General features: G+C 44.7%; 1 protein-coding gene across 1 annotated transcript; it reads right to left on the reverse strand.

The window, feature by feature from the left end:
• Positions 1-12,837: 12,837 nt before the first annotated feature.
• Positions 12,838-14,214, reverse strand: LOC137536820 (oocyte zinc finger protein XlCOF6-like). The gene is made up of 2 exons (XM_068259016.1): positions 13,575-14,214; positions 12,838-13,433 (listed from the first exon to the last, which is right to left on the reverse strand). The coding sequence occupies exons 1-2, from the start codon at positions 14,212-14,214 to the stop codon at positions 12,838-12,840; spliced, it is 1,236 nt and encodes a 411-aa protein (XP_068115117.1).
• Positions 14,215-24,816: the final 10,602 nt, after the last annotated feature.

The following is a 24,816-nucleotide window of genomic DNA, read 5'->3' on the forward strand; positions in this document are numbered from 1 at the left end:
CACCAGAAGAGCCAGTGAGAGTGACAGAAAGCTTACTACAAAGCAGCACTAGTGTGCCCAGCCCCCTGTATATCCTGTAGATATTCAGATGAGTGGGTTGTACTCGCTGGCTGCAGAATTGTGGCAGAGATACAAAGTTTGTGTGAAACTTTTATTTACAGCAAGCCAAGTTTAATGAAGTACAAACATAGCAATACAGGGGAGCTTATTCCAGATATTACATGCGGTACAAAAACAGCCAGAGGAGAACTGGGAACAAGATTCAGCTAGCTGTTAGTAGCTATAAGAACAAAAACCAACAAATAAAAGTTGCTGCAGAAGCAGGCACATATTCACCTCAAATGGAGACTACAGGCATAGATTATTATTAGGGCCCGTTTCCACTAGTGCGACGCGATTTCGCCGGCATTCCGACGCTTGTAAAAACGCATGCGGGTGCGTTTCCGCATGCGTTTTACCCGCGATTTCGCGTGCGATTTCGCATGGCAGGGTGCCATGCGAAATTAACCATGACACTGCCAGGGCAAAATAACATTGAGAAGGGTGCGAAATCGCACGCGAAATCGCGGGTAAAAACGCATGTAACAAACGCATGCGTTTTTACTATTAAATACATTAGCGGCGATTCGCACGGATTCTCGACGCAGGCGAATTCTGCGGGTCCCGCCGTGCAGATTTGGCCCGCCGCCAAATCGCTCCCGCACGCCGCACAGGTGGAAACAGCCCCATCCACTAACATTAACTATGCGAATCCGCATGCAGTGCCCGCATGCGGATTCGCCCTAGTGGAAACGAGCCCTTATTGATTTATAAAGCGCCAACATTTTCTGTGTCGCTCTACAAAGTAAGAAACAAACATGGGTACAAAATAATACAGACAATGATATATACCAATATACAAAATACAGAGTTGGTACAAAATACAGAATCAGTACAAAGTACAGAATCGGTAATAACAGTGACATAATTAGCATGAATACATGTGTAACAAATTCCAACACAAAAGGGTGAGAGAGCCCTACCCCTGTAAGCTTACAATCTAAAGGAATGGGGGGAGATGTCCTGGCACCTTAGACTTCTCCTAATATGAACCTACAAACCCATGGGCGTAGCAATCACCCCTGTGACCCAAAGGGGAGGATTAGGTAGCCTCCCAGTCAGAGGCGCAGCTAGGGTTTTCAGCGCTCAGGGACAAAGACAGTTTTTGCGACCACACCTGGACAAAATGTGCATGGCCACACATCAGAGTGTGGGTGTGGTCCTGGGTGAAGTCAAGTGTACAAATGCTTGCTGTTTAGACAAATGTGCCCCATCCCCTGTTTAAATAGCTAGATGTACCACCCTTCAAATAGCCAAATGTGCCCTCCTTTAGATACCCAGATGTACCTCTCTATAGATTTATTTATTTATTTGTTGTATTTATAAAGCGTCAACATATTACGCAGCGCTGGACATTAGTTTAGGTTACAGATAATATTTAGGGGTGACATACAGTGGCTTGCAAAAGTATTCGGCCCTCTTGAAGTTTTCCACATTTTGTCACATTACTGCCACAAACCTGAATCAATTTTATTGGAATTCCACTTGGAAGACCAATACAAAGTGGTGTACACGTGAAAAGTGGAACGAAAACCATACATTGTTCCAAACATTTTTACAAATCAATAACTGCAAAGTGGGGTGTGTGTAATTATTCAGCCCCCTGAGTCAATACTTTGTAGAACCACCTTTTGCTGAAATTACATCTGCCAGTCTTTTAGGGTATGTCTCTACCAGCTTTGCACATCTAGAGACTGAAACCCTTGCCCATTCTTCTTTGCAAAACAGCTCCAGCTCAGTCAGATTAGATGGACAGCGTTTGTGAACAGCAGTTTTCAGATCTTGCCACAGAATCTCGATTGGATTTAGATCTGGACTTTGACTGTGCCATTCTAACACATGGATATGTTTCGTTTTAAACCATCCTATTGTTGCCCTGGCTTTATCTTTAGGGTCGTTGTCCTGCTGGAAGGTGAACCTCCGCCCCAGTCTCAAGTCTTTTACAGAAGAGGTTTTCTTCCAAGATTGCCCTGTATTTGGCTCCATCCATCTTCCCATTAACTTTTACCAGCTTCCCTGTCCCTGCTGAAGAGAAGCAGCCCCAGAGCATGATGCTGCCACCACCATATTTGAGAGTGGGGATGGTGTGTTCTGAGTGATGTGCAGTGTTAATTTTCTGACACACATAGCATTTTGCATTTTGGTCAAAAAGTTCAATTTTGGTCTCATCCGACCAGAGCACCTTCTTCCACATGTTTGCTGTGTTCCCCACATGGCTTGTGCCAAACTGCAAACGGGGCTTCTTATGCTTTTCGGTTAACAATGGCTTTTTTCTTGTCACTCTTCCATAGGAGCCAACTTTGTACAGTGCACGACTAATAGTTATCCTATGGACAGATTCCCCCACCTGAGCTGTAGATCTCTGCAGCTCGTCCAGAGTTTCCATGGGCCTCTTGACTGCATTTCTGATCAGCACTCTCCTTGTTTGGCCTGTGAGTTTAGGTGGACGGCCTTGTCTTGGTAGGTTTACAGTTGTGCCATACTCCTTCCATTTCTAAATGATCGCTTGAACAGTGCTCCATGGGATGTTCAAGGCTTTGGAAATCTTTTTGTAGCCTAAGCCTGCTTTCAATTTCTCAATAACTTTATCCCTGACTTATCTGGAGTGTTCTTTGGACGTCATGGTGTTGTTGCTCCCAATATTCTCTTAGACAACCTATGAGGCTGTCACAGAGCAGCTGTATTTGTACTGACATTAGACTACACACAGGTGCACTCTATTTAGTCATTAGCACTCATCAGGCAATGTCTGTGGGCAACTGACTGCACTCAGACCAAAGGGGGCTGAATAATTACGCACACCCCACTTTGCAGTTATTGATTTGTAAAAAATGTTTGGAATCATGTATGATTTATACAGGATCTTCTAAAAAAATTAGCATATTGTGATAAAGTTCATTATTTTCTGTAATATACTGATAAACATTAGACTTTCATATATTTTAGATTCAAATACACACAACTGAAGTAGTTCAAGCCTTTTATTGATTTAATATTGATGATTTTGGCATACAGCTCATGAAAACCCAAAATTCCTATCTCAAAAAATTAGCATATTTCATCCGACCAATAAAAGAAAAGTGTTTTTAAAACAAAAAAAAGTCAACCTTCAAATAATTATGTTCAGTTATGCACTCAATACTTGGTCGGGAATCCTTTTGCAGAAATGACTGCTTCAATGCGGCGTGGCATGGAGGCAATCAGCCTGTGGCACTGCTCAGGTGTTACGGAGGCCCAGAATGCTTCGATAGCGGCATTAAGCTCATCCAGAGTGTTGGGTCTTACGTCTCTCAACTTTCTCTTCACAATATCCCACAGATTCTCTATGGGGTTCAGGTCAGTAGAGTTGGCAGGCCAATTGAGCACAGTAATACCATGGTCAGTAAACTATTTACCAGTGGTTTTGGCACTGTGAGCAGGCGCCAGGTCGTGCTGAAAAATGAAATCTTCATCTCCATAAAGCTTTTCAGCAGATGGAAGCATGAAGTGCTCCAAAATCTCCTGATAGCTAGCTGCATTGACCCTGCCCTTGATAAAACACAGTGGACCAACACCAGCAGCTGACATGGCACCCCAGACCATCACTGACTGTGGGTACTTGACACTGGACTTCAGGCATTTTGGCATTTCCGTCTCCCCAGTCTTCCTCCAGACTCTGGCACCTTGATTTCCAAATGACATGTAACAGTTGCTTTCATCCGAAAAAAGTACTTTGGACCACTGAGCAACAGTCCAGTGCTGCTTCTCTGTAGCCAGGGCCGGGCCGAGGCATAGGCTGGAGAGGCTCCAGCCTCAGGGTGCAGTGTAGGAGGGGGCGCAGAATTCATTCAGCTGTCATTCCTAATTGTGTTTGAAACAGAAAGAAATAAGAAAAAGGGATACATGACAGTGACTGCAAGCCAGATAACTAGAGATTAAGGTGCTGGGGAGGTTGTGGGCTCTGTGGCGCCTCTTAGTCTAATAGCAATCAGTGTGTGACGGCTGGGGTGGCAGGGATGGGGGGCGCACTTTGGTGTCTCAGCCTTGGGTGCTGGAGGACCTTGTCCCGCCTCTGTGCCCAGGTCAGGCGCTTCTGCCGCTGTTTCTGGTTCAAAAGTGGGTTCATGCTTCCATCTGCTGAAAAGCTTTATGAAGATGAAGATTTCATTTTTCAGCACGACCTGGCACCTGCTCACAGTGCCAAATCCACTGGTAAATGGTTTACTGACCATGGTATTACTGTGCTCAATTGGCCTGCCAACTTTCCTGACCTGAACCCCATAGAGAATCTGTGGGATATTGTGAAGAGAAAGTTGAGAGACGCAAGACCCAACACTCTGGATGAGCTTAAGGCCGCTATCGAAGCATCCTGGGCCTCCATAACACCTGAGCAGTGCCACAGGCTGATTGCCTCCATGCCACGCCGCATTGAAGCAGTCATTTCTGCAAAAGGATTCACGACCAAGTATTGAGTGCATAACTGAACATAATTGTTTGAAGGTTGACTTTTTTTGTTTTAAAAACACTTTTCTTTTATTGGTCGGATGAAATATGCTAATTTTTTGAGATAGGAATTTTGGGTTTTCATGAGCTGTATGCCAAAATCATCAATCTTAAAACAATAAAAGGCTTGAACTACTTCAGTTGTGTGTATTTGAATCTAAAATATATGAAAGTCTAATGTTTATCAGTACATTACAGAAAATAATGAACGTTATCACAATATGCTAATTTTTTGAGAAGATCCTGTATATATATACAGGATCTTCTAAAAAAATTAGCATATTGTGATAAAGTTCATTATATTTTGTAATGTACTGATAAACATTAGACTTTCATATATTTTAGATTAAAATACACACATCTGAAGTAGTTCAAGCCTTTTATTGTTTTAATATTGATGATTTTGGCATACAGCTCATGAAAACCCAAAATTCCTATCTCAAAAAATTAGCATATTGCATCTGACCAATAAAAGAAAAGTGTTTTTAAAACAAAAAAAGTCAGCCTTTAAATAATTATGTTCAGTTATGCACTCAATACTTGGTTGGGAATCCTTTTGCAGAAATGACTGCTTCAATGCGGCATGGCATGGAGGCAATCAGCCTGTGGCACTGCTCAGGTGTTATGGAGGCCCAGGATGCTTCGACAGCGGCCTTAAGCTCATCCACAGTGTTGGGTCTTGCGGCTCTCAACTTTCTCTTCACAATATCCCACAGATTCTCTATGGGGTTCAGGTCAGGAGAGTTGGCAGGCCAATTGAGCACAGTAATACCATGGTCAGTAAACCATTTACCAGTGGATTTGGCACTGTGAGCAGGTTCCAGGTCGTGCTGTAAAATGAAATCTTCATCTCCATAAAGCTTTTCAGCAGATGGAAGCATGAACCCACGTTTGAACCAGAAACAGCGGCAGAAGCGCCTGACCTGGGCTTCAGAGAAGCAGCACTGGACTGTTGCTCAGTGGTCCAAAGTACTTTTTTCGGATGAAAACAACTTTTACATGTCATTCGGAAATCAAGGTGCCAGAGTCTGGAGGAAGACTGGGAAGAGGGAAATGCCAAAATGCCTGAAGTCCAGTGTCAAGTACCCACAGTCAGTGATGGTCTGGGGTGCCATGTCAGCTGCTGGTGTTGGTCCACTGTGTTTATAATGTATATAATGGTTTATAATGTTTATAATGTATATATAATATATATACATTACAGATCCTCTGTATGTATATATATATATATATATATATATATATATATATATATATATATATATATACACGTATATATATATATATATAAAATCGGTGTATGTGTGTGTGTATGTACAGTATGTATGTACTGTATGTATGTTTGTATGTATGTCTGTATGCATGTGCCACGATCACTCGAAAATGGCTTGACCGATTTGAACAAAACTTGGTATACAGATCCCTTACTACCTGGCATGATATGGTCTGGGGGTATCGCGTCCCCCCTGCTTACCTGAGCGGAGCTACAAACAGCAAATCAGATTTCACCCATTCATGTCAATGGAAAAAAATGTAAAAGGCTGCCATTCTCACAGTAATCAAGCAAGAGTCCCCACACTTGGCACAGTTGGTCACTTGGTGACCGAGGTTACAAATACAGGAAAATTGGGTGGAGCAGAAAACAACCAATTAAATTTCAGCCATTCATTTTTAATGGGAAAATGTAAACTGCAGCCATTCGTAGACTGTTAATTTCAGAGTCCTCAAACATGGCACACTTGGTTACTGGGTGAAGGAGATTAAGATTTAGGAAAGTGGGTGGAGCATACAACAGCCAATCAAAATTCACCTATTGATTTTTAAGGAGAATGTTTAAACTGCAGAGGCTTTAAACTTGCTACAGTCGATCATTGGGTGACTGGGGTCCAAATTTACTAAAGGGGCGGGGCCACAAACAGCCAATCAGATTTCCTTGCTGGATAAACTGCTTCCATTCACACATTTTTGATGCCAGGAACCTGAAAGCTCACAAACTTGGTCATTGAGTGACTGTGTCAAGGTTACAAAAAGTGGGTGGAGCCAAAAACAAAATTCACTGGTCAAATATAAACTGCAGCCATTCTTACACTGTTAATGGCAAAGTTCTCAAACTTTGCACAGTTGGTCACCGGGCGCGCTGACGTCATCGGACGTCATCCGGGCTGTACTGCGCAGGCGCAGTAGTTCTGCGCCTGCGCAGTAAAGCCCGGATGACGTCCGATGACGTCAGCGCGCCCGCGTGGGATGCAGAAGAGCCCGTCCTTGGAGCGCAGAAGAGCCCGACCTGGCAGCCGGCCTGGCCAGGTCGGGTCGGCCACCGAAGACGACCGGAAGCCTCTGGAGCGGCGGCGAGGGCACCTCCTGCCTGCCACGGGCTGGAGGAAGCCCCAGGTAAGTGGATATGGATTTTTATTTTTTTAAAGGTTTCCCTGAACCTTCCCTTTAAGTGACAGCAAACGTCCAAGACAAGACAGACTGGAATGAGGCAGCCAATGCGATTGCAGCGGTGGCATGCCTCACAAGGACAGGACAGAATAGGCGGAAAATAGAGTCAAAGAAGGCAGACGTAATCCACACAAATATACAATAGGTATGATTTCCTAGCGTATTACAGTTACAGCTATCAATGAACTACAAACAACTAACTGACATATGTATATATCGGCGATAAATCAATATATGACATAAGCAAGGAACACTAACTAAGAACTGGAGCAGGACTAGGAACAGGACTGACTGAACTAGCTAATCACAATACGCGCAACCTACCAAAACGTGCTGGAACTAACTGACAACACAGAATATAAATAGTTCGAGTATGTATATATCAGCAACACTGATGTATTAACGTAACACAAATACCAAGAAAATAACAAACGTGCTAGTATGCGTATATATATTGGCGATGAACCAATATATGACGCAAGACAAGCAAAGTAACAACTGCTGATAACAAGAGCAAAACTAGGAGGACTCGCTGACCCCTTCGCAGGAGTCAGCGCAGTCCACATGGACTAGGAACGAGGTGGGGGCCGGACAGAGTAACAGACAGAATCTGAGACTATGATAGCCCATGGAACACTGCAGGAAGCAGTCCTTTATACTTAGGTCATCCAATGGGAGCAGACATGCAGATTCCCTCACAGGTGAATGGTAATCAATCACAGGCTGACAGCAGGAAAGGGCAGACAATGATATGCAGCCTGCAAGAAAGGGATTGCAGCTCCATTGCAACAGACAATGTTTGTTTTCACAGAAGCATATTAATCTCTCATTAACTTCAGAGCGACTGCAGATGGAATCAACGCTCAGTGTAAGAGCACGCAAAACTATGCGAGCAAATGCACGCAAAGAAATATAAACCTGCTTGTCTCCAGTAAAACTGCGGCCAGCAGTACATGCTGCAGAAGTGATCATAACAGTATGTCAAGGTTAGAAAAAGTGGGCAGTGGCAACAACTAAATTTTTAACATGGGAAAATATAAACTGCAACCATTCTTACACTGTTAATGGCAGGATTCCCAAACTTGACACAGTTGGCCACTGGGATTAATATTTAGAAAGTGGGTGGAGGCTACAACAGCCAATCAAAATTCACCTATTGATTTTTCAAGGGGAATATTTACATTGCTACCATTCTTACACTGTTAATGGCAGAGGCCTCAACCTGATACAGTCAGTCATTGGGTGACTGGGGTCCAAATTCACTAAAGGGGTGGAGCCACAAACAGCCAATCAGATTTGTTAGATTGATTTCAGCCATTCTGTTATTGGCAGGGTTTTCAAACTTGACACAGTTGGTCACTGGATGACTGGGATTAATATTCAGGAAAGTGGGTGGAGCCTACAACAGCCAATCGAAATTCACCTATTGATTTTCAAGGGGAATATTGAAACTGCTGCCATTCTTACACTGTTAATGGCAGAGGCCTCAAACCTGCTGCAGTCGGTCATTAAGTTACTGGGGTTCAAATTCACTAAAGGGGCGGAGCCACAAACAGCTAATCAGATTTCTTTACTGGATAAACTGCTTTTATTCACAGTCATCGAGTGACTGTGTGTCAAGGTTACAAAAACTGTGTGGAGTCAAAAACAGATTTCCCTGGGAAAATGTAAACTGCAGCCCTTCTTCATTGTTAATGGCAGGGTTCTCAAACTTTGCACAGTTGGTTACTGGGTGAATGGGATTAATATTCAGAAAAGTGTGAGGAGCCTAAAAAAGCCAATCAGTATTCACCTGTTGATTTTCAAGGGGAATATTAAAATTGCTGCCATTATTGCACTGTTAATGACACAAGCCTCAAACCTGGCACAGTTGGTCATTGGGTCACTGGGGTTCAAATAAAAAAAAAAGGGGCGGAGCCACACACAGCCAATCAGATTTGTTTTTATTGATGCCAAGGATCCGAAAGCTCACAAACTTGGTCATTGAGTGGCTGTGTGTCCAGGTTACAAAAAGTGGGCAGAGCCAAAAACAAACTTCACTGGGAAAATATAAATTGCAGGCCTTCTTACACTGTTCATAGCAGGGTTTTCAAACTTTGCCCATATGGTCACTGATTGTCTGAGATTAATATTCAGGGAAGTGGGAGGAGCCTATAATATCAAAATTCACCTGTTGATTTTCAAGGGGAATATTTAAATTGCTGCATTATTTACACTGTTCATAGCTACAGTTAAAACCTGCTACAGTTGGTCATTGGGTGACTGGGGTTCAAGTGCTGGAGGGGGGGGGGGGGGAGAGTCAAAAAACGGCAATCTGATTTATTTAATTTCTATGGGAATATACAAATTTTTGATGCCAAAGCTCACAAACTTGGTCATTGAGTGTTTGTGTGTTAGGGTTTGAAAAAGTGGGTGGAGCTTACACCAGCCAAATACATACCTGAGCAACGCCGGGTCATTAGCTAGTATATATATATGATAATCAATTGCAAATTTACATGTGCATTTGTGTTCACCCCTTTGTCTTGAAGGAGTGCATCTCTTCTGGGCACTGGGCAGTTCGGCGCGGGGCAAGCTGAATGCCGGCTTTCTCTGCTGCCACTAAACTCCCTGGTGGCATTAAAGCGGTAGGATCAGCCATACTATGCCAGGGAAAAAAAACACATATATAAGTAGATAAATACTTGATCTACTTACATAACACATGTATTATACTGTCCACGTTTTGATTTCAGTGAATGCTATATAGTAAATTACGAGAATTCTGTTCCTGGTGGGGGCCATGTCTTTTGCCCACAGTTAAGGCTAACTCGTGATGTCATTTCTGCCCTTTACTTTTTTTCTTGTCTCCTCCAATCGCTGAGTCACCTCAGCCTTGCTTGTAAACACAAGTGAGTAGGGGATTAGGTTTCAGATAAGAAGCTGGCAGGGAAATAAAGGGAAGAGGAGGAATAGATTATAGATAAAAAGAACCCCCAGCATGCTAAAGGGCCAGTGTTCCTTAAGTATATGATAACTCCAAAACATAACAGCAGAAAAAGTTTTGAAAGTTTTGAATGCAGGATTAGCATCTTTATCACTTAATACACTCAGACCAGTTGCTGTTGAAATTTGATTTTTATGGTGACGATACCGCTTTAAATACTATTCCACCTCCAAGTTGTCGCAACTCAGAGGGGGTCTGGCAGCCGCTGGAGCCCTGAATTACCGATACGGGGGGCACGCAGCATAGCCTTGCTGCTATGATGGCGCCTAGCTTTGGCGCTCAGTGCCACATGCCAAAATGAACTGCTTTGGTCATGAAGTGCCTGAAAAGTCCCGGTGCAACAAATTGCCTTTAACCACTCTGCGACTGCCTAAGGCAGGATGGCGGCCGCAGAGTGGCTTCCTCGTTCCTCCACGACGCACTGGAGTATCATCTCTCAATGCGCGAGATTAGCAATGATTGAGCACTTGCTTGAGCGCCCATTCTCTGCAGGAGGAAAGGGGAGACGGCCACATACAGCCTGCCAGTCGCGATAGGAGCTGGCAGGCTGTAAATGTTGAAAAGACAGAGATCATTTGTACAGTGCTGCAATCTAGTGCAGTGCTGTATGGGGGACAGCTCTGTCACTGAGCTGTCCCCAGCAGAGGCACTCAGTCGTGTCCCTCTCATAGGCTGATGCCTATGAGAGGTGGTGTAATGGTGGATCTCGGGGGAGGAGGGGGGAAGGGATGAAAATAAATAAAAATAACAAAATTTAATAAAAAAAATACTTAATAAATTAAGGGAAAAAAATGATGTTGCTGCAGAAATCAGATACCACCAACAGAAAGCTCTGTTGGTGGCAAGAAAAGGAAGCAAAATTAATTTGTGTGCTAAGTTGTATGGCCATGCACTGGTAAAACTGCAGAGTGCTGAATTGTAAAAAATGGCCTGGTCACTAGGAGGTGTAAGCCTGTGGTCCACAAGAGGTTAAAAGTCATAAGTGAAATGAAGTCCACCTGTGTGCAATCTAAGAGTCACATGATCTGTCAGTATAAACACACCTTTTTAGAAAGGCCTAAAAGGTTTTAACCCTAAAAACATCATCGCTACATGAAACGTCTTGGTGGCAGCATCATGTTGTGGGGATATTTTACAGCAGCAGGGACTGTGGGAACTGATCCAAGTCAAGGGAAAGATGGATGGTGCTAAATACAGGGATATTTCTGAGCAAAACCTGTGCTAGTCTGCCAGTGATTTCAGACTGAAACGGAGATGACCTTCCAGCAGGACAATGACCCGAAGCATACTGGTAAAGCAACACTCAAGTGGTTTAACCTACCTGGCATTATGATTTTATGCGGCGCACGGCCGCGGGAGGTTTTTTTTGCCTAATTTTTTTTAACATGTAGCTAGCCTAGCGCTAGCTACATGATTCCCCCCTCCCTGCGGCGTCCGCCCAGCCCCTCCGATCGCCGCCGACACATAATCCCAACAGGAAATCCTGTTGTGAACGGGATTTCCTGTATGGGCTTCCCCCATCGCCATGGCGACGGTCATGATGGCATCATCGACGTCATTGACATCGTGACGTCAGGGGGAGTCCCGAACCACCCCATAGCGCAGCCTGGCGGTAATTGGCCAGGCTGCGCAAGGGGTCTGCAGGGGGGGGGCTTTCTTTAGCGGCGGGTAGCGGCGGATCGGCGGTGAGCGGCGGTGATCGGAACAAACACTCAGCTAGCAAAGTGCTAGCTGCGTGTTTGAAAAAAAAATTATGCAAATCGGCCCACCAGGGCCTGAGCAATCCTCCGCGGCGGCATAGCCCGAGCTCAGCTCGGGATTACCGCTAAGGAGGTTAAGGGAAAACGTTTAAATGTGTTGGAATGGCCTAGTCAAAATGCAGACCTCAATCCAACAGAGAATCTGTGGTCAGAAATAAACATTGCTATTCACAAGCGAAACTATCCAACATGAAGGAGGTGGAACAGGTTTGTCTCGAGGAATGAGCAATAATCTCAGTGCCAAGCTCATAAAAACGTATCCAAAGTGACTTGCAGCTGTAAATGCCACAAAGAGTAGCTCCACACAGTAATGACTTGGGTCTTGGTGGGGCCAGAGGGGGGGTAGGGGAGGTGTTCAATACTTATGCACGCTCAAGCTTTTTGATGTTTTGTCCGATTTATTGTTTGTTTCAAACAATCCATTTTCATTCCAGGTTGTGAGGCAACAAAACATGAAGAATGCCAAGGGGGGTGGGGTGGGGGGATACTTTTGCTAGGCACTGTACATCAACTGCCCATAGTCCTAGCTGAGTAGTGATGTTTGAGGAGGGTGAGGGTGTGGATGTGGTGGAAAGGTGTGCCTCCCCAGGTCCCAGCAACTGCATTTGTATAAATATACTATGTATGACCTATTATGATATGGTAAACTTCTGATATAGTAGACTACTTTTCCTGGTCCATTGAAATGTACTATAAAGGGATTCTACTGTATTGGCAGGTGGCAGAGCAACATGCTTGATATAATGCCGCAGACATGACACGCCTCTGAATATGCCAGCTACTGGGGGGTGGGGCATAGATGTACTCATAATTAGAGAAGTGAATTAGAAGCACCTGGAGTAAGGATGATGTCCCAGTTGCCACTTGATGATATTCGCTCTACGGTGGGGGGAGTGTCAAGAGACATTTCGAAATGTAATTCAGGTTTATTTTAAAATTAGCATTTCTAAACAACACATCAAATTTTCATTTTTGCAACCTCCAAGTACAAAATCGCCCTCCCAGAAAGGCTGTCCATGTCTATTTGGTGCATGTCCCAGACTTTTTACAGTTATGAGTCAAGAGCTATGTGTTTTTTCTCATGTCTTCGAAGGTTCCCTCTATCCCAAAATAATTTTCCACACTCCGGACACTCATATGGTTTTCTCCGGTGTGGCTCCGATGATATCTGTCCAGACAGCTCTTATCTTTAAAGGTTTTGCCACACTCCAGACAAGGAATAGATCTCTCACCGATGTGCCTCATCCTGTGCTTGATAAGATGAGAGTTTATAGAAAATCTCTTCTCATATTCGGAGCAGGCAAAACGTTTGTCCCCGGTGTAGTTTTCCTGGTGTAGGACGAGGTTTCCTTTATCTTTGTAGGCCTTCCCACATTCAGAGTACACAAACGTTTTCTCACCAGTGTGGATCTTCTGATGAGACTCAAGTTCCTTGTTCTGCTTAAAACCTTTCCCACATTGTGAACACTCAAAAGGCTTCTCTTCTGTGTGAATTATTTTGTGCTTTTCCAAATTGCCATTGTCAACAAAAGACTTTCCACATATGGGGCTAGAGTATGGCTTTACTCCAGTGTGGATTCTCTGGTGAGTGGCCAGATGTGCTTTTATTTGAAAACCTTTCCCACACTCTGAACAACTGAAAGGTTTCTCTCCAGTGTGGACTCTTATATGGTTTATGAATTTTGATTTCACCAAACAAGATATTCCACATTAAGGACATTGAAATTGTATCTGGGCCTTATTTTTGTGCCTGGATGCTTGAGTATGAGTAGTAGAGAGGTGATGATGTAGCTTTCTCTTACTATGAAACTTCTTCCCACACTCTGAGCAGGCCAAGTGTTTGTTACCTGTGTGAATGAGCATATGTCTCCTCATTGCGTTTTTTGCAGCAAAACATTTCCCACATTCTGCACATGGAAACGGTTTGTCTCCTGCGTGATTTCTCTCATGTACTTGAAGACCAAACTTAGTGGAGAACCACTTCCCACATTCACGGCACTGAAATTCTTTATCTCCTGTGTGACTTCGTTTATGCCTTAAAAGAGCAGACTTACAGGAAAACCTTTTCCCACATTCACAGCACTCAAACAGTTTTTCTCCTGTGTGAGTTCTCTCGTGTAAACGAAGACCAGCCTTTGAGGAAAACTCCTTCTTACATTCACGACACACTTGTATTGTCACAATCATGTGACCTTTCTCATGTTGATTAAGATGACTTTTAAAGTGGAAACCTTCTCCACATTTGGAACACTTAAAGTGTGTGTTATTGCTATGGATTGTCTGGTGCCTGATGAGATATGACCTTGAAGACAAACATTTCCCACAGGTGGTGGCCTTGTAGTTGGGCTCTGGTGGGGAAGCTTTTTGTGCACTCAGAACATGAAAATGGTTTGACTTCCATGTGGGATAGTTTATGTATATGGAGCATGTAATTTGTAGCATATCTTTTCCCACACTCAGTACACTGGAAAGGCCTTTCTCCTGTATGATACCTCTGGTGGGTTATAAGCTCTTTTTTTACAATGAAATGCCTTCCCACACTCATCACAGTGATGTGGCTTCACCCCAGTGTGGATACGCTGATGTCTCTGAAGATTTTGTTTTCGATTGAAATGTTTCCCACACTCTGAACATTCATAGGGCTGCTCTCCCATATGAAGTCTCTGATGGATAGTTAGTTGGGATCTTCTTATGAAATGTTTCCCACACTCATTGCAGGAGAACTTTGGCTTTCCTTTGGATGTTGTCTTTTGCTCTTGCTCCTCTGTGTCAGAGTGGGAGTCCAGCTCATCATTAGAGGGGTTGTACTCTGACTCATTGCTGCTGTCACCCTGTTCATCTGATGTCACTAAACTGTCATATGTCACGTTCTGCTCTTTGACTGGTTCCTGGTCACCATGGATGGAATCTGGCATGCTGTCTGTTTTCTTGGAAGTTCTTTTGGAACGTGTAACAACCGCTGTAACAGAAGAAAAAACAAATCATTTATCACATACAACACAACTCTCTATAAGATCTGCCTTTTCTTTTTGTTTCCTCGCTACTTTTATTGCAGTGTGTGCAGCTGTTGGGCATTTTAGAGTACAACCACCAAACCCAACTTTTCAAATGAATTTGATGCTTCAAAGTAAATCTCCATAACAATTGTGCAAATGAAGCCAGCAGCGAAAGTCTGTGAAAAGATAAGTATCCCCCCTGTGCTAGTGAACTAGTAGTTTAACCTACTATTTAAAGGACAACTGAAGAGAGTGGGATATGGAGGCTATTTATTTCCTTTTAAGCAGCACCAGTGTCCTGGCTATCCTGCTGATCCTCTGCCTCTTTTAGCCATAGACCCCGAACATGCATGCAGAAGATCAAGTGTTTCTGATATTATTGTCAGATCTGACACTGCTTGTTTCTAGTGTTATTCAGACTCTATTGCAGCCAAAAAAATCTGCAGGGCTGCCAGGAAACTTGTATAGCTGAAAAGGACATAAATAAAGCAACCTCAATGTTCTTCTCACTTCAGTTGTCCTTTAAATATTTCCTTGGGATCTAGCTGACCTTTCCCTGAGGTCTAGTGACCCCCCCCCCCCTTTTATTATTCTTATTGATTTTTGAAGTGCCAACATATCCCGTGGTGCTGTACAAAGAAAGAAACAAACATGGGATACATAATAATACAGACAATGGTATATACCAATGTTCAAAATACAGAACTGGTACAAAGCACAGAATCAATAAAAAATACCGAACTGGTAAGTACAGTGACAAAAGTAACATGAATAAAATGTACAACAAACTCCAAGACACAAAAAAGGTGAAAGAGCCCTGCCCTTGCCAGCTTGCAATGTAAGTATATTGCTCCCATGTAGTCTAGTTATCAGGGGGATCACTACCTTCCACTTTATGGTAGGCCCTGATAGTCTAGTGGTCCCTCCTTCCCCTTTTGATTGTCTAATGTGCCCCCTTTTCCTCACACCGTTCCCTGGTAGTCTAGTGGCTGCTCCACCCCAATAGCTTTCCGTAGTAGTCTAGCGGTCTGCCCCCTTCCCCTTTCAGGGATTCCCTGGCAGTCTAGTGGTGCCACCACTTCCCCTTTTAAGGATTTTATGGTGGTCTAGTGGTACCACTTTCAGGGTCTCCTGATAGTCTAGTGCTACCCCCTTACCGTTTAAGCATTAGTCTAGTGGTACTTCCTTCTCCTTTAACGGACCCCTGGTAGTGTCCCTTCTTATCTCTGGTAGTCTTGTTCCCTGTCCCCCTGGTACCCCTCCTTGCAGAGATCGGCAGCAGGAATCAGAATCAGATTTAGAATCAGAATCAGAATCAGATTTATTTCGCCAAGTGCAGCAGTTGCCACACTCGGAATTGTTTGTGGTACACATCGGCATAGAGCATAGTACAAAGCGGCAAAAACATAGTAGTGCAAAGCATGCAATGACGAACAGAAAAAGAACATTAAAACAACTTAGTGCAAGCAAAACATGTGCAGACAAAGACTTTAGGATATTGTAGTGCAAAAACTCCGAGCGGAACCACGGAAAAGTACATACTTATTTAGGCCTGGGTCACAGATGTTCTATTTAGTTTTTCTGTGTGTGTGACTTGAGTTCAGAAGGCACACTGCTTGGGGGAAAAAGGAGTTCCTGTGCCTGGAGGTTTTGGTGGAAATAGCTCTGAAACAATGGTCCGAGCGCATGCGGTTGAAGAAGCGGCTGCCGGGATGGTGCGGGCCATTTGTGATCCTGTATGCCCTTGTTTTCAATCTGGATGCGTGGAGGAGGTCCAGAGGTGGCAGGGGTGACCCAATGATTCTTTCCGCTGCCTTGATCACTCTTTGAAGTCTGTACCTGTCGCTCGTGGTGGCTCCACCATACCACACGATGATAGATGAGCACAGGATTGACTCGATGGTGGCAGTGTAGAAGCTTGATAACAGTTCCTGCGGCATCCCAAACTTCCTGAGTTGTCTTAGGAAGAACAGCCGTTGCTGCACCTTCTTTTGGCATTTAGTGGTGTTTTCACTCCATCTCAAGTCGTTGGTGATGGTAGTGCCCAGAAACCGAACACTTGATACTCTGGTGACTTCAGTGCCTTCGATGAATACCGGGCTGAGTGGGGGCGGGCGTTTCCTGAAGTCGATAACCAACTCGACTGTCTTTGCAGCGTTTAGGACAAGCATGTTGTCCTTGCACCAGTTGCAGATTCGCTCAATCTCACTGCGGTAGGTGCGTTCGTCCTCCTCACTGATGAGACCAAGGATGGTGGTGTCGTCCGCAAATTTAAATTACCTTAACGCAGTCAGCGGTTGAGGTGCATATGTTTGTGTACAGGGAAAACAGGATCGGAGACAGTACACAGCCTTGGGGGGCGCCAGTATTTGTGGTCCTCGTTTGGGAGAGGCAGCTACCAAGTTTGACCTGTTGCGTCCTGTTTGTGAGGAAGTCCTTGATCCATGTGCAGAGATTACCATCAACCCCAAGTTGCCCTAAGTTGTTATACAGGATGTTCGGGCAGATCGTATTGAAAGCTGAGCTAAAGTCCAGGAAGAGGATCCTGGCATAGGTGTTGGGTCTGTCCAGATGTTCCATAGTGTGTGCCAGACTGATGTTGATGGCATCCTCTACGGACCTGTTCGCCCTGTATGCAAATTGAAGTGGGTCTAAGAGGGCGTTAGTGGAGTTTTTCAGATGGGTGAGGACTAGTTTTTCAAGGATCTTCATGACCGTTGAGGTAAGGGCCACGGAAGGAAGCAGCTGTGTAAGCAAATACTCCCCCTCCTGGATCCTGCAGCGGTCATCTCTCTCCTCCTCTTCCTCCTACCGCCACCCTCTAGTGTCCACAAATGCCGAGTCCCGGCTGATGATGTCATCAAGCCACGGCCAAGTAAATGCACAAACAAGAGTCTAAAGAAGGAGAGAGCTGTTTAGTGCAGGAACAAGGAGGGGAAGTGACCTGACAAGGAGGGTAAGTAACCTACAATGACTTACATCAGCTTCTAGCTGCTGATCGGTGCTGGATGGGGGTGTGTCAGGGGGGTGGATAAGGAGTACAGGCGCATGCTAACATGTGAGCTGTGCTCATCAAAACACACAGACTAATATTCACATTGTTCTGGCAAATCAGGAGCCACAAGCAGTGTGAATATACCAGCAGCTCATAAGGAAGTGGTCTTAGTTGGCTGAACAAGGTCATTCAGCCCCTGTAGCCTTACAGGTTCCTTGGCTGCCTCCCGATCCACTCCGTTGTGCCTCCTTGCCGGTCCAACTGGACCAGTCACGCGATACTGTGCAAAGACTACAATGAACATGTGCAGAGCGCTCCAAGCTACATGAATGTGATCCAGGAGACATGCAGCTGAGTTCGTGCATGCGCAGTCGGCAATCTTTTGGATGGGCACAACCGAGTGGATCTGGAGGAAACCAATGGGACTGTCAACTGCTTTAGTGTGATTTCAAATAGTTACATAATGCTGATGAATACACAGAAAATAAATAGTATCACATACCGGAAAGTATGTCGGCAACCTCCGTAGAAGCGCATACTGCGCAAAATGGCCATAAGGCTTACACACTCAGCACCCACCGCACCCTGCTTCTCAACACTTTCCGGTATGTGATACTATTTATTTTCACTGTATTGATCAGCATGATGTAACTATTTGACACCACAATAAAGCAGTTGACAGCAGTGCCGGCGTTCTCTACCCTCTCTTTGGATGTTATTTTAAAGTGTATCCGAGGTGGATATTTTTTAGTTAAATGGGACACAGAGGCATGTTCACTGCCTAACATCATGCCTCTGTGTCCCCTTTGCACTGCTCTCCATGTACCCCGCGCCCTGCTGCACCCCCCCCCCAATCTACCGACATGAAGAGAAAAGGTGTCGGGTGCAAGGGTGTCCCTTGCAGGAGAGGAACGCCTTTCAGAGCCATCTCACTTGCTCTCCCCCACCCATTCAGTGCTCTGTGTTCTCGGAGGGAAAAAAAAGAGTCACATACTCACCTACGAAGGCTCTGAATTCCTATCCTATCTCCATGCCCTTTTTCCATCACTGTCCTCCACTGAGGTTATTTGACCTGCATGTTGAATACATCTTTGTACTTCTGAATAGGAGCTGATCCGTAATGGGCATGTGCGAGTCCGGGCTTGCATATGCGCAGTATGGATGCACCCATTTTCAGAAGCACTCGGGCATGTGAGTGCTTCTGAAGCCTTCTGAGAACAAAGGTGCAAAATTTAAATGGGGACAGCGGTGGAATGAGAGAATGAAGAGATGATGAGTGAGGCTCTATGGTATCCAAAGCCTCCCCTCCATAGGGTTTTTTATTGTTTTTTTGTTACTCGCTTGAGGGTTGCTTTAAGGAAGCTTAAAGGACTTACGAGGCCAGTTTCAGAAGAAAAAAAAAAGTTAGATACCTGCATCAGTTTGTAAGGCACGGAGGACACTCTAAGGCCAACCCCCCGATCCACGCTACAGGAAACAGCTTGTTACGTGGATCGGGGGTTGGCCCTAGAGCTGCGTAGCCGCACTCGCGGCTATGCGGACTGCGCAGCCGCGGCCAGCTCTGGCGGCCATCTTTCTGCAGGCTGGAGAGCCCGACCCGGGCAGTGCGGTCGGGGGCCGTTCGGGGGGCTACTGAGCGGCGGGGACCCGGCGAAACGGCACAGAGGGCGCGGACGGTGTCCTCCGTGCCTTGCGAACTGATGCAGGTATCTAACTTTTTTCTTTTTTTGTAAAACTGGCCTCTTAAGTCCTTTAAAGAGAACCAGAGACAAATGAATAAATAGATTTATACATACCTGGGGCCCCATCAGCCTGGATCGCTCCCACGCTGCCTTTCTCCGCTGCCTCTATCCGCTGGTACCGGGTCCCGTCATTTCGGCCAGTCAGGGCCAGTCGACGCAAGCGCCGTACTGCGCAGGCGCATGAGTAAAGAGACGGAGGGAGTCCCTGTGGATGCGGAAAACTGGCCATGTCCAGCGGAAGTGACGGGACCCGGTACTGACAAATAAAGGCAGTGGAAAAAGGTGGCGTGGGAGCGATCCATGCGGATGGGGCTGGAGGAAGCCCCAGGTATGTATAAAATCTTTTTCCATATTTAAGACTCCTTCGTCTCTGGTTCCCTTTAAACAGAAACCGTGACCAAGAATTGACCTTCATCCCAATCAGTAGCTAATACCCCCTTTTACATGAGAAATCTATTCCTTTTCACAAATGGATTATCAGGGGGCTCTGTATGGCTGATTTTGTGGTGAAATCTCTCCCACAGGAAACTGTGAGAACCATGGTCCTGGCAGTTTCCTGTCTGTGAACCACATTGCATTGTGGGAAATAACTGTTTACAGGTGTTGCCAAAAAGCAAGCAGCATCTCCTTCCACTGACATCACCTGCCAGCAGTAAAAATGTCACCATGTGATACATGTCAGAATGTAAATCAGGGAGAGGAAAGATTTTACAATTGGCAAACACTGACTAAATCATTTATACATAATTATTGTAAAACTGCAATAATTATGTATAAATGCACTATAAAATAAAAAAAGCACTTTTTTATTACATTATATTCACTGGCAGGGGTGAGCCTGGGGTGCCTGGCACCTGAGTGCAAGATTTTCTCTGGTGCCTATGGGAGTGGTTAAATTAACTGCACCCAACCACATAACCACACCCATGTCCATAATCATTATGTGGGCAGCATTCACCAGAAAAGAATCGCTATGTGGGGAGCAATCACCAGAAAATAAACGCTATGTGGGGAGCATTCACCAGAAAATAAACACTATGGGCCTGATTCACAAAGCGGTGCAAACTTTTTCGCGGACTTTTGCGCGCGCAATTTGCCGCGATTCGCGCGATCGCGGACTTTTGCGCGCGCGTAATTTGTCGCGATTCCGCGGCACCGCTTTGTGAATCAGGCATTCACCAGAAAATAAACGCTATGTGGGGAGCATTCACCAGAAAATAAACGCTATGTGGGGAGCATTCACCAGAAAAAAAACGCTATGTGGGGAGCAATCACCAGAAAATAAACGCTGTGTGGGGAGCAATCACCAGAAAATAAACGCTATGTGGGGAGCATTCACCAGAAAATAAACGCTATGTGCACAGCATTCACCAGAAAATAAACGCTATGTGGGGAGCATTCACCATAAAATAATCGCTATGTGGGGAGCATTCACCAGAAAATAAACGCTATGTGCACAGCATTCACCAGAAAATAAACGCTATGTGGGGAGCATTCACCAGAAAATAATCGCAATGTGGGGAGCATTCACCAGAAAATAATCGTTATGTGCGCAGCATTCACCAGAAAATAATCACAATGTGGGGGCATTCCCCAGAAAATAAACGCTATGTGGGGAGCATTCACCAGAAAATAAACGCTATGTGAGGAGCAATCACCAGAAAATAAACGCTATGTGGGGAGCATTCACCAGAAAATAATCGCTAGGTGCGCAGTATTTCCCTGAAAATAATCGATATGTGAGGAGCATTCACCAGAAAATAATCGCAATGTGGGGAGCATTCACCAGAAAATAATCTGCTCTTCCCCCACCATGGGGGGTCGTGGCGACACCCCCTTGGGTGTCAGTCATCTGGGGTGCCACGCCCCCCTTCGCCCAATGGACGTGGCTAGAGGGAGGGAGGGAGCGACGGCCAGAGGGGGTGAGCGGCGGCTGGGCGGCGCCTGACAAAGAGAGGCGCCTGGGTGCAATGCACCCGCAGCACCCGCCCAGGCGCGGCCCTGTTCACTGGAGTTCCTCTTTAACAAGAGGGGTTTATTTAGTCTAGAGAAAATACACCTCAGAGGACATATAATTAACATATATAAATACTATATCGGAATTTTCAATTTAAAGGGGGCTTAGATGCTTTCCTTGCGTTGAAAGACATCCATGGCTATAATTACTAGGTAATGCCCAGTGATGTTGATCCAGGGATTTTATCACACAACACACACAAGTTGTATGGCATCAAAGAATTATCTGACGTTTAATGGGAAAGCAGGGATTATATAGCTAATATTGAGTGAGGTAAACATGATTCGACTGCGCAAGTGCAAAAGGGTTATACAAGTATAAGCATACATATGTAGCATTACAGTTTCCAGGGGCCAGGTGCTATATGTAAAGGAAAGATATAAAATAACAAGTTTATGCTAATTGCTTGTAGCTGAGGAAGTTTGTGATAGATAAGACTAAAATACATCCTGTGGTTAGGGACTTTCAGGTCGTCATGACATTTTATGCTGCTCATTATCAAAACATCTAGAGGGGAATTTCCACATAGTTGATAAGTGAAACTAAATATTAATGCTGAGGAAGAGAGGAGGCGGGGCTGGCACTGCGCTTAAAGATTTATTTGTATCATAAACAAGTATAAAAAACAAGCACTCACAGTCCAGTTTACAGTGTAAAATACCACATTTTGTATTTTTAGACTTTTGCTTGGTAATTCATAAAAATGTTCACAGGTGCAGTAGACGTTTGGTAATTTACAGAAAAATGGACTTCATTTGACAAAAACCTGTTAGGTAACAGCAGAAGAGTGTGGAGTGTCTCTGTGCTGTTCCATGCAGTGACAGCATTACAACAGTAAGAGGCATCCCCGACATCCCTTTGCCATGTACATGTTTGTTATACTGCCTCCGCTCTCTCTGAATCTGTCCATTAGTCTTTCTTAACATTTTATTGCCACAGCTTAGATGAGCTCCAAGAAACGTTAAACATGCCACGCTTAGGTGATTTCTTCACTTGCTCCTCTGCATCTTCAAAAAGGAACCTAAAGGGTTAAAAGTCTGAAGGGCTGCAGGGGAAACCTCTTTTGCTCTGCAATCTCTCTCTGTCCTCAGCTTCTGGGGAAAGGGGGGGGGGGTAGAAAAGCTTGTTCCTCCCGAGAAGCTATCGCTTCCTATCAGCATCCGATCAGCGGGACTTGAAGGAGACAGGGGCTGTTTCTATTGGCTCTCTTCTTCTGTTAGCCATAGGTTATCCCTCTCTGCTTCTGTGAGTCACGGCTCCGCACACTTTCCGACACACCAGAGCTGCCGGTAATCACCGCATACGTTTCTGGGCTTTACTGCATGTTCTAGTCTTTATGAATTGACATTTACTGACATGTGTTGAGGTATTTGCCGCACAAGGCGGTATTTTACCTCACTGCTCTGTAATTTCAGCTTTTCATGTGGTAACAGCCTTTATGAAGTGACATTTTCCTAACTGCTCGGTAAAATCACCTGTTTTCTGCATTACCCCATGCGGTGATGCTTTATGAATCGAGGCCATTGTGGGTTAAAGATTCCCCCCCTCCCCGATCTGTCACCCTGATAACAGTTACTCACTTACTTACTTCTACTTTATCTTTTACAGTTAGCCAATTAATTGTATCCTGATTCAAAAGTTAACATGGCACAAAGCATACATGCAAAAAGATCGCCTGGAAAGTTTGGCGGCCAGAAATAGCCGATAGCAGAATTTCGATAAATTTACTGATACAGTGCTCTAGTTTTTTAAAGTGCTAATAACGATAGTAAAATTCCGGTACCATTTACAGCTAAACCTAACCCTATTCTCAAACAGAAGCCTCTTCTTCTTTATATATAAAGACAAGGCATCCATATTGGAAACTAAACAATAAAAATAGAATGTATCTAAAACCGGCAGCTAGAATAATCAAATATACTTTTATTGAGGAACAAAACCAATTAAAAAACTCAAAAAAAAATTTAAAATTAAAAAACAACAAAACAACACAATAGCATGTGAGGGGTCTAATTGGTATTATATCAAATCACAGTCCAAAGTTCATGACGCAATGTACAGATAGGTAATAAGCCAATATAAAAGCACTATTACCTGTGAGTGATTAGTAGATGACCAGGAGACTCGCCGTAGCCCATCCCCCTGACCCCCGACTAAACCCTCCCCCCCCCCTCCCCGTCGCCCCTCTACACGTATCGCAGTCCTCCGCTTTGTCAAGATCCCTCCCCTGATCTGAACCCTAGCCATCCCCTCTTCGATGCCTGACCTTGACCAATAGCACCACTAACCCCCTTCCACCCCATATATGCGTAACACCCCCCCCCCCCCCCCCCCCGTAGCAAGCACTCACTATTTGTAGCTGCATTTTGAATAGGCCCCGCGCCTGCTTTTTATTGGGTGCCTATGGTGATGCCCAGACTTTTGCAGCGCTTGGTACAAGACACCAACCACTTCCACCCCCCCTAATAGTGTCCCAGTTAGCTGAGCAGCCTCTGTCTACTCACCAGTGGGCTGTGAGCTGCCTGTCTGCTCTCCTGGCCTCTCCAGATCTTTTCCTGCAGATAGAATGTAAGTTGTATCTGCTCCATCCTGCTGGCACACTGTCACCATCACACTGCGCACTCCTCTCATCTCACACCTGCACTGCAATATACTGTTCAGAGATGTATAACCTGTGGGGCCAGGCAGAGATCTGCACACACAGCCTGCTCTGTGATACACCAGAAGAGCCAGTGAGAGGGGCAGGAAGCTCACTACACAGAGATCTGCACACACAGCCTGTGATACACCAGGAGAAGAGTCAGTGAGGGTGACAGGAAGCTTATTACACAGCAGCACTAGTGTGCCCCCCCCCCCCCCACCCACCCTCTATAACCTGTAGATATTCAGATGAGTGGGTTGTACTCGCTGGCTGCAGAATTGTGGCAGAGATACAACATTTGTGTGAAACTTTTTTTTTACTGCAAGCCAAGTTTAATGAAGTACATAGCAATACAGGGGAGCATATTCCAGATATTACACGCGGTACAAAAAAAGACAGAGGAGAACTGCAAACAAGACTCGACTAGCTCTTTGTAACTATAAGAACAAAAAAAACAGTTTCTGCAGAAGCAGGCCCGTATTTATCTCACAGGAGACTACATGCACAGATTATTATTATTATTTATAAAGCGCCAACATTTTCTGTGGCGCTGTACAAAGTAAGAAACAAACATGGTGACAAAATAATACAGACAATGATATACACCAATATACAAAATACAGAGCTGGTACAAAATACAGAATCAGTACAAA

This window comes from Hyperolius riggenbachi, chromosome 10 (assembly GCF_040937935.1).
Source record: "Hyperolius riggenbachi isolate aHypRig1 chromosome 10, aHypRig1.pri, whole genome shotgun sequence".
NCBI lineage: Eukaryota > Metazoa > Chordata > Amphibia > Anura > Hyperoliidae > Hyperolius > Hyperolius riggenbachi.

Bases quoted from the DNA above. Each gene is read 5' to 3' on its own strand.
- LOC137536820 (XM_068259016.1), bottom strand. From the start codon at position 14,214: ATGCTACAAATTACATGCTCCATATACATAAACTATCCCACATGGAAG. The intron at 13,434-13,574 runs GTAAGAGAAAGC...ACCATATAAGAG, and splicing joins GTGTGGGAAGAAGTTTCATA to TCCACACTGGAGAGAAACCT.